Source organism: Mesoplodon mirus (assembly GCF_964341445.2).
Source record: "Mesoplodon mirus genome assembly, chromosome: 15".
Taxonomy (NCBI): Eukaryota; Metazoa; Chordata; class Mammalia; order Artiodactyla; family Ziphiidae; genus Mesoplodon; species Mesoplodon mirus.
Genome location: NC_138991.1, coordinates 81341559 through 81352060, shown reverse-complemented (window position 1 = coordinate 81352060; position 10502 = coordinate 81341559). Strand labels below are relative to the sequence as shown.

General features: G+C 40.7%; 1 protein-coding gene across 1 annotated transcript; it reads right to left on the bottom strand.

The window, feature by feature from the left end:
• SNRPB2 (small nuclear ribonucleoprotein polypeptide B2) lies at window positions 1-10438 on the bottom strand. Its single transcript, XM_082645902.1, has 7 exons — window positions 10388-10438; window positions 8249-8338; window positions 7696-7868; window positions 3184-3324; window positions 2342-2392; window positions 860-948; window positions 1-379 (listed from the first exon to the last, which is right to left on the bottom strand). Exons 2-7 carry the CDS (start codon window positions 8310-8312, stop codon window positions 220-222), a joined length of 678 nt encoding a protein of 225 aa, XP_082502028.1. The 5' UTR covers window positions 8313-8338; window positions 10388-10438; the 3' UTR covers window positions 1-219.
• Between the last annotated feature and the right edge of the window lie 64 nt (window positions 10439-10502).

Here is a 10502-nt window from a genome sequence, read left to right as displayed (position 1 = left end):
TTATATACAGAATACAAATAAAAGTTTATTGTACAAAATTAAGGCCTTCACATCATAGTTCACTGAGGCTAAACAAAGTCTAGGTAATGTTTTAAATCCTTTACAAAAATTTCACATACACTTTCCCCTACCCCCAACTATTAAAATGGCCTGATCAAATGTTATCAAAACGAAAACTATACATAACACCAAGTCCTTTAAAGGCAGCTTTCCCAAATCTTATTTCTTGGCATAGGTGATCTTCATGGCATGGGATGGTGTGATCTTAAATCCCTGTAAAGCATCCCTGGCAGCTCCAGCCTGTCCATCGTTTTCAAATTCAACAAAAGCAATGTCATGCCTCCCAGGTACCAAACGTACTTCCTTGAAACCAGGGAACCTATAAAGAATTAAAACAATTTTTACATATGTAAAGAATTTATATACATGTAAATACAGAAATGACATCAAATACGTAAATGTCTGTGTTTAAATTTGGTAAGCAACTTCCTGATATGAGTCCAGGAAAAGTATCATATCCCAGAAAGAATCCTGAGTGGGATGAAAGAGCCTAAAATATAATTAATACCATGAAAAGAACTGCAGGAATCATGTAAGCTAATTCTGTTTTTGTCATTTCATCAAAGCTTTGTTTCCTGTTTTACTCATCAACTAGAATTAATAATTCAAACATTACAGGTAATTTAGCTTTTTATTTGCTAAATCTGCAGACTGGCTTCAATTCATGATTAATCCTGGAGCAACTCAATGAAGCTGTAAGGAATTACTGTGTGATATACAAACGGATCGAACTCAGGGAAGTGCTATCTGTCCAGTCAGGAGACTCTCAGAACACAGACTTGTTTATGAAAACACTTACTGATTAAACAGCATGGATAACATCATCTCATTAGTCTCTTCTGGTAAATTATTAAGGAATAAAATATAGTTTGGAGGGTAATCAGGGACCTATTAAAAAGAAAAGGCAAAGTTAGTTTGTGAATATAAAAAGTACAGTAAACCATTTGGCTCTTGCATTAAAATCTAAACTTCAGAAAACTACATTCCACCGTTTAAGGTTTGTGAAATCTTACTACATCAAACACTAAAGCTGAGAAACAGTGACACCAGAGAAATAAGCAAAAACCTAACAGTAACCAAACAAGGTAGACATTCAAGTCACTTAGTATCTGGAAGATTACAAATCTGATTAACAGTTTTTAAGTATTTAATTAATGGTATTTAAAACAATATTTAAGTTTTAAGCATCTGGAGGTCAGCTGGAACGGGAGGATTCTGTCGTCTGGATTATATAACCGATCCTAACAAACCAGAGAAGGCATCGGTGTCACCCATCCTCAGCTGCTTAACCCTCAGATATTCAATGCTCTGCACTATCGCTTACTACCTCCCAGTGTGTGAGAAAATCTGGAAATAGAAAGATTTCCACTTAGAACCACTGCTTGGCAATTTTTAATGTTTTTTTTTCCTGAGTAAATGAGATATACATGGCATCTCGTTACATACAAGTAAGTGGATAAAGACACTGTTATGGGGAACTATAGGGAAAGGTCTTTATATGTAAGAGCCTCTGTCTTCAGGCTAATTTCGTGGAAGAAAAAAGATGAAATGTAAAGAACAATTTAGGGCTTAGAGAATTAAATGCTGGCATTTGTGAACTGGACTATAATTGTTGAAAGACTTCAAAAGAGTAGACAATGCAAGAAAATGCAAATAACTTAAAATCAGAGGAGGAAAACCTCAGTGGTGCAAGGAATTCCCTGGATGTAAGGATCCTGTCAGACCCTAGCACCCAAGGGACTAGTCGGGAAACCATTAGTACATAACTCAGGCTTTCTTTTTGAGGCCTTTATTGGGAAGCTTAGGTAAAGAGTTTCTAAAACTCTTCGGTAAAGAGTTTCCTGATAAGTCTGTATCAGGAGACTTAAATATATACGTGCTGAGGAAATAAGAGCTAAGGCAACTGTAAAACAACTTTGCTCTATCAGAAAAGACGGGTTAGTGCTTCAGCCAATGGGAATGGATACCAAGCCACAAGCCAGGAAAGCTCTGGGCCATGTACTGTGCAGAAAACAACCATTTTGCTCCTTGACCTCATAGAGCTTAGAATCTATCGTTTTGATTCTGTCATTGACTCACCATGGGAAGCAAGGAATAAAGTCAGGTTTTGTTTTCTCCCGCTTAAAAGAAAATTAAAATGTTTTAAGGAGTGAGTTTCCACATTATTGTGGCTTATACATGGAATCATTTTCAGTTTTTGGAGACATGCACATTTCTGTAATTATTGTTATTGTTTTGTAATTTTATTTTAAAGTAAGTATCACGTGGAAAAAAATATTACCTGAGGATTTGGTGCTGCATTTCCTTGGGTATTAGCTGAATTTGGTGTTCCCTAACCCAAAGAAATAGAGAAACAGTTAAAATTTCCAGACCTTCTAAAAAAGCAGCAGGTATTTATATTTTAAATTACTTCATAAAACTAAGACTAACAAACAGATTTTTAAATCTATTTAACTTTACTTTCACTGAGAATTTACATCTTAAAACTCTGACTCAAACATTTATGTATTTAACTTGTCAAATGTTTTTGAAAGGTCTATATCATAAAGTTCAACCTCTAAGCTTTAAAATTATGGAGAAATATAAATATAAGGACCAGTCTTTCTCTTTTTTTAAAACAACTAGAAAAAAGTCAAGCATTATACTTAGTACAACTGATTTCTAATCACTTTCAATCCCAAAGTAACTACTTTTTGGATGATAATTTCACCTGTATCTGGTATTTTAAATTAGATTTTGAATTCCTGAACTGTTCAAAGAAAGCAGCTTTCAGTGGCATACTCATGATTAAAGATAACATCTACAGTATTATTTATACACAGAACTTGAAAAATAAACCAATAGAAATTAACAAATTTTGGAGAATGATGGAACTAAATGTCATGCAAATTCAAATAAAACTGTTCAATATAAATCTGCATATGTAAAGTTTATATTTTAATCTGTTGCTTAAACACAAATATTGGAATTTTAGAATTCAACCATTCCAGCTTCTTAAAAATCTACCTTTAAACACACACATGTACACATGCATGCCTCAAAGATCACCCCTCAAATGGAAGACAGACATCTCTATCAAATTTTTAACACACACACACAAAAATGAACTTTTGCCCATCTTACCTGACCAGGTTTTTTGTTCATGGTTGTTGCAGTCTGTTCCACAGTTTTGGCTTTTTTCTTTTCTTTTTTCTTTTCTTTGTCGGCAAAAGTGCCACGCATTTTAGATATTATATCAGAATCTGTTTTTGCATACTGGATTCGCTGTTTTAATTATTTGAAAACAAGTTACTTTTCATCATGCTGAAGGCTATTTCTACACTTGTCATTAATATTTCAAATTTCATTATGCAAAAACGAGCTAATTTTAAACACATACTTAAGAAAATCTGTCAAATATACTGAGCACCAAATGAAAATAAATTGTGACCCATGATTCACAACTGAGACAAAGTTAGATTCAACTGTGTTTATTATAAGAAAAAACCATAGATTTTCATATGAGAAAAACAGGACTTTGAAATATCTGCACCACTGCCCCTCTCCATTTAAAAGAACAGAGAAAACTGCATTGGAAAGCTGTCTATCCCTTACAGGGACACTCCACAGAGGGTCCATATATGCATGGAATTTGTTACTTCCAAGTACCAAAGATTGAGAATGACTTTCCCTTGAATCTGGTCTATTATTTTTAAATGAAATGACTAACAGTGGCATCCACTTAAACTTAAAAAGCTTTGAAAGGAAACAAAAAGACGGCATCTCAGCTACTGCAACCGGGTCACTTGCATGAGTAATACGCCACAGCCAGCAGGCACGGCACACATGACTGAACAAGCGTTGAGAAACACTGGTCTAGGACAGCATTTCGTGAACTTTAATGCGCATTCCAATTACCTGGAGAGCTTGTAAGAGTGCAGATCCTGATGCGGGGGGTCTGGTGAGGCCTGAGATTCTGCACGTCTAACAAGCACAAAGGGGATGGTGGGGCCCACACTTTGAGCAGTATGGCCCTGGCCTAAAGCATTATCGCATAGCTGAATGTTCGGGGGAACCGCGGCGGGGGGGGGCAGGCCTCCCACGATACCTCAGTCCCTGAGGCTTCCTCTGGCTGCAGGACCATGGCAGCTCCAAGTGGACTTACCCTGCAAGCAACTCTGCTAGTCTTGCATGTCATCATCTAACCAAAAGAAATAGTTTTGGACCAACTCTGACTTGCTCCCAGGGATTCCCTCCCAACTCCCTTCTTCCTGACCTGAACAGATCTTGGGTGATCTTGTATTTGTCCCTATGACCTGTGAAAATTTCTGACCTCAGCCCTCGCTCTTAGCTGGCTGGTCTAGAGCAGCAGTTCTCAACCAGAGGAGAATCTGCCCACGAGGAGACAGCTGGCACTGCCGACTGGAGACACTGTGTGTTGTCATGCTAAGAGGGCAGAGGCCAGAGATGCTGCTAAACACTCTTCCATGAACAATACAGCCCCAACAATAAAAAAGTATTCAGTTCAAAACGGCCAAAGTGCCAGTGTTGAAAACCCTGGTCTAGACTAAATACTGGTCAGGGATAAAAGTCCACCCACAGATCAGCTCGGTGCTTTGTGACCGCCTGGAGGGGTGGGATAGGGAGGGTGGGAGGGAGACGCAAAAGGGAGGGGATATGGAAACATATGTATATGTATAACTGATTAAATTTGTTATAAGGCAAAAAATTAAAAAAAAAAAAAAAGTCCACCCACAGCTTAGAGAAGGTGAAAGATTTACATTTATACCAAAGGTTTCATGACAGAAGTCCTTAGGAAGATGGTTCTACTTTACTGAGGTATTTTTGGAATTTAATAACCAAATGCCCTTGAATCACAGAGAATAATTTTGTTCTGAGTTCCAAGTTATAGAAAATTTTGTTCATTTCTGATCTGGTGTGTTGGCAACTGAAACCAACTAAGTTAAGTATAAACAAGACAGCTCAAGGAACATTCTTTTCTTTCTTCCAGGATGCGGGAGACTTGGCAGTATCTTACACTTTCCTGAAGGCAGAGAACAGACCTCCTAAAATACCTTCAATATGAGATCAGTCTAATGGGCTTTCTCCACTGCTTTTACGTAATTAGCTGGCAAGGTGAAGCCAGTGCCAAACGCAGCAAACAACTTCCAGCTTTCCTGGAGTTCAGTCCAGGCACATGCAAGCCTGTCATCCCAACTTAGCAGAACAGCCCTAAGACCCTCTACGAGAAGAAACTGCTCCTTCCTACTAATGTAATTGTAGATTTAAACTAAAACCCAGTCTTACGCTACGGCCAACTGAGATCTCACTTATGCTAGCTCTTTACACTACTGAGAAAGATAAACCGGTCTCAGGAAATGCCAATTTACTGAAAACTGGGGTGTGCAGGTACTATCCCCCAGTTTTCTGCAATAGGACTTTCCACATATATGGTGCCCAGTCAGATGGGAAATGGGAAAAGGAGAGCTGGACGGAGGACGGGAAGAAAATGTGCTCCAGTAACAGACAAACAGCGCTCAGGCTTGAATTAAACAGCGTGGTACCAAAGTCCTCAGACTACTGACCGCAGCCAACACTGCCTGGTGTTGTACGTTAGGTCTTCTTGAGACACAGCACACTCATCGATCTGCACACCTTCTGTGGCTGCTTCTCTGGCCCTAAAGGCAAAATTAAGTAGCTGCAAAAGACATTATCTGGCTCATAAAGCCTAAAATATTTACTATCTGGCCCTTTTACAGATAGGGTGCTGAATCCTAGTTTAGGGGGGAAAAAATCACAATATTGGGTGTCCAGGAGATTAGCTTTCAAGTCCTGATGATGCCACTGGTTACAGTAACATAAGCTTTCTGTGCCTGATTCTTCATTTGTAAAAAAAAAAAAAAAAGGATCAGGGCTTCCCTGGTGGTGCAGTGGTTGAGAGTCTGTCTGCTAATGCAGGGGACACGGGTTCGAGCCCTGGTCTGGGAGGATCCCACATGCTGCGGAGCAACTAGGCCCGTGAGCCACAACTACTGAGCCTGCGCGTCTGGAGCCTGTGCTCCTGCAACAAGAGAGGCCGCAATAGCGAGAGGTCTGCGCACCGCGATGAAGAGTGGCCCCCACTTGCCACAACTAGAGAAAGCCCTCGCACAGAAACGAAGACCCAACACAGCAAAAATAAATAAATAAATTAATAAACTCCTACCAACAACATCTTAAAAAAAAAAAAAAAAAAAGGATCAGATGAGAGGTCTGCACTACAGATTATGGGCCAAATCCAGCCCATGGCCTGATTTTGTATGGCTTATGAGTTAAGTACTTTTTTCTTTCTTCTTTTTTTTTTTAAACACAATTTTTAAAGGATTGTTTAAAACACACACACACACACACACACACACACAAGAATATGCAATAGAAACCGTATGTGGCCCACAAAACCTAAAATATTTATTATCTGGTCCTTTATAGAGTTTTTGCTCGCTTCTGAATTAGACCAAAGAATATCCAGTTTGCATATATATATATATATATATATATATATATATATATATATATATATATATTTTTTTTTTTTAACAGGTGAAAGTGAACATGAGCACAGAGCCAGTTAATGGCAAAACTAGAATGAGAACACGGGTCCTTGAAACTCTGGGCCTCGGCTCTTTCCCCAACATCCCTTCCCATCACATTCCAGTTCCGAAAGAAAAGCACTGAAATCCACACCCAAGGTACTACGTACCTATTCACACACCTAGAGCCCCTTGCTATATACGCTGTCTCCACCCTGATCCAATCCTCTGCCATCCCTGACTTATACCAATGCCTCCTGAATTCCCTACTTCCCTTCTGCCCTTCCCACAATCCAATCTTCATCCAGCTGCTAAATGTGAAATCTCATGTCACTCCTGAGTTTAAAACTTTCCATGTGTGACTATTTCATTTCCCTTTATTGTTATTCATTAATAAAACCTATGACTTTACATCTGTGAACTGTCCTCAGATCAGTGCTTTAACTGCATAGCTTCTGACATGCAGTATTTCACTATGCTACTTTCTGAAACTTCAGACTGGATTCCCTCTTTGACCCACGATTTTTGTTTTGTGTTGTTTTACAAGTTTACAGAGGTTTCTTTTTAATCTTCTGAGTAATTACTAATTTCTAGCTCTTCTGAGATGAGAATATTGCCTATACTGCCATTGTTTTTATTTTATTTATTTATTTATTTTTTTGCGGTACGCGGGCCTCTCACTGTTGTGGCCTCTCCCGTTGCGGAGCACAGGCTCCGGACGCGCAGGCTCAGCGGCCATGGCTCACGGGCCCAGCCGCTCCACGGCATGTGGGATCTTCCCAGACCGGGGCACGAAGCCGTGTCCCCTGCATCGGCAGGCGGACTCTCAACCACTGCGCCACCAGGGAAGCCCTGCCATTGTTTTTAAAATATTCTACATCTCTACATCTACATTTTTGCCTATTTGAACTATCATAAATCAAGAAGTGAATTATAAGCTCTACTATTGTGTTTCTATAAAAATAAATACATAAATAAACCCAAACCCACTCTTAACTGAAGGCAAAAAGCAACAGCCATATTTTCAAAGGTATATTTACAAATCATACCATTAATAGCGATTAATGCCAAAATAAGATTGATTTACCATCGGTTTGCCATAAAATGGAAATCCTTGTAACTGTCTCAAGGCATTTGTGGATGAGCCCAGTTCCTTAAATATAACAAAAGCTTGCCCCCTCATCTTCATGGTCTTTAGAGCCACAATATCTACGACGTGGCCAAACTGAGAAAACAGGGCATACAGGGATCTCTTCAATTCTGCACAAAATTAGAGGGGAAACCAGTTATTTGTGAATGAAACTATGACAAGATTCTTCATAAAATGACGCGGCACTGAGTGCCCCCCCTCATTTATTTATACAAAGTTACATATTTTAATAAAAACATCATACTATTCCCATTAGTGGTCTAATTTTAAGTTTTTGAAACCATTTATCTATGAGTGAAAACAGATTCAACACATTTTCAGCCCCTACCTATTTTTATCTTTAAAAAGCCTTAAAATCCTTACACAATAAGGGATAAACCATTATTTCAGGCACTGTGAAAGATGACTAGATGAGAATTTTTGAAGCTGTATAACTTTTAAGATGGTAGTAAGCAAACACACTTTAGTTTTTTTTTTAAAAAGCACTTACCCTCTTTTTTAATTTTGTCATTCATATTGTTGATATAAATTGTGTGATTTGGTCTGATATCCATGTTGTGGGTTAAACTGTTCAAATAGCCTAAAGAGACAGTAAATATTCTGTTATTAAACAGGGAGGATTCATTCATGATAGTCTGGCATTAAGGACACAGCACAAGGGAACTAACTTTTCAATTCTTTCAACCCCCAATGTCAGAAAATATCAGTTTGGCAGTAGTCTTTAAAACCTCTCGAGGACTTCCTAGCCCTCTTTTTTAAACAAAAGGAGAACAGTTCTCAGGCTGAAAACTTGGTGGGGCACTATTATCTAGTCAGATTTTACTAACATTCTTTTATTCCATACATTTATTTATTTTTATACTTATCTTTCACTTATGACAAGTGATACTGTTCTCCCATCTACCTAATAACTTTTCTTTTTTAATAAAATTTAAAAATTGAGATTTGAAGAAAAATGAAAAAAGAAACTAGCAAATGTATATCCAGTAAAAATCATAAAGATAGAACATTAATGGACTTCCCTGGTGGCGCAGTGGTTAAGAATCCGCCTGCCAATGCAGGGGACACGGGTTTGAGCCCTGGTCTGGGAAGGTCCCACATGCCGCGGAACAACTAAACCCTTGCGCCACAACTACTGAGCCTGTGCTCTAGAGACCATTAGCCACAACTACTGAGCCCACGTGCCACAGATACTGAAGCCCGCGTGCCAAGAGCCAGGGCTCCGCAACAAGAGAAGCCACCACAATGAGAAGCCCACGCACCACAACAAAGAGTAGCCCCCGCTCGCCACAACTAGAGAAAGCCTGCATGGAGCAAATAAGACCCAACGCAGCCAGAAATAAATAAATAAGTACATTTATTTTTTTTTAAAAAAGAACATTAATGAAGTTTGCCAAGAACTCTTTCATGGATACTCTTACAAAGCCCCTTCATACTATTACTTAATTTATCACCAACAGCCCTCACTCCAAAGTCACCTCTAATGGACTTGAGAGACTGGAGCGGTACCGCCTGATGGTTAAGAGCTCAGATTCTAGAGCCAGCCGGATCTGAATTCAAATCTGTCTATGCTTCTTACTAGCTGCTTGACTGAGGGCAAGTTCTAATCTCCCAGGTCCAAATCTGTAACACGGGGATGGTAACAGAATCTACCCAGTAGAGCTAGAAAGGCTAAATGAGATAAAGTTCTAGCAGCTCTGGAATCAGAAGTAAGCACTTCGAGCAGCTGTTACTAATGTCTTTTACAGGTTAATGCAAGTCTTTGCCCACAGTTACGTAGCTGATAAACAGGAGGCCTGAGAATTCAGCCCTTGTTTTCTGTGTCTTGCACTTTTCACACCCATCACACGATTTCATTTTTTCCCACTGTTTTAGTTGCAAATTGTAGCCTTGCTTTATTTCCTTGGTGCCCCGCATATTTCTTCGTTCGATGAACATTTACACCCACAGTATGTGCACAGCATAGGATGACTGACAAGGAAAGGGCCCACAGACAAGGGCTGTACTTGTGCGGGTAACAGGTGAAAGGTAACGCTTCTCAGAGGCTTGCGACGCCCTAAACTGAAACCTGGGGGACTGGGGTCGCGAACGACGAGGAGAAGGAAGTGACAAGCATCAAACTGAAGGCAGAGAGATCAGAGGGGAAGTTCTCGCTTTATCTCACGCGAGGTTTGATGGTGGCCTGGATTAGTGCTGGGGTACCGGGAGTCGCCTCCCGGATGCAAAAGGGAGCCTCTGGCAAGCACTTGAAGGCTCAGAGCGAGCTGTAAACGACTCGCACCAGCGAAAAAACACCAGTTATCCATAACTTCATATGAGCGAGGGTCCCCGCCTCTCCAGACCCAGGCACATTCGCCTACGGCCCCAGCCCGAAGCCCCAGGAAGCGGCCACACGATCCCCGGCTCCGACCCGTCCCGCCAGAGACAAGGTTCCTAAGTCCAGGAGCCTCGCCAGACCCGAGCGTCAGTTTCCATGCCTCCCTCGCTTCCTCGCCGACCCTCCGCGAATACGTTCCGGCCCCGGCGCCGCGCCCTGCCCACCCCCAGCTCCCGCAGGAGAGCGTATGGCCGAGTGGCAACCCGCAGCCGGGAAAGCGGAGAAAGTTAAGAAGAAAGCGCTTCAACTCACCGGAGGCGTCTGCGGCGTCCCGTACGAATCACAAGCCGGAAGCCGGAAGCCGGAAGCCGGAAGCCGGAAGCCGAGCCAAGCACCGGAAGTGACGCCACCAGGCGCCTCAATCGAG

What these genes read in the sequence shown, in the direction of transcription:
- SNRPB2 (XM_082645902.1), bottom strand. Translation starts at nt 8,312, where the DNA reads ATGGATATCAGACCAAATCACACAATTTATATCAACAATATGAATGAC. An exon ending in TGACAAAATTAAAAAAGAGG is followed by an intron (nt 7,869 to 8,248) that starts GTAAGTGCTTTT and finishes AATTTTGTGCAG; the next exon opens with AATTGAAGAGATCCCTGTAT. An exon ending in CATTTTATGGCAAACCGATG is followed by an intron (nt 3,325 to 7,695) that starts GTAAATCAATCT and finishes TAATTAAAACAG; the next exon opens with CGAATCCAGTATGCAAAAAC.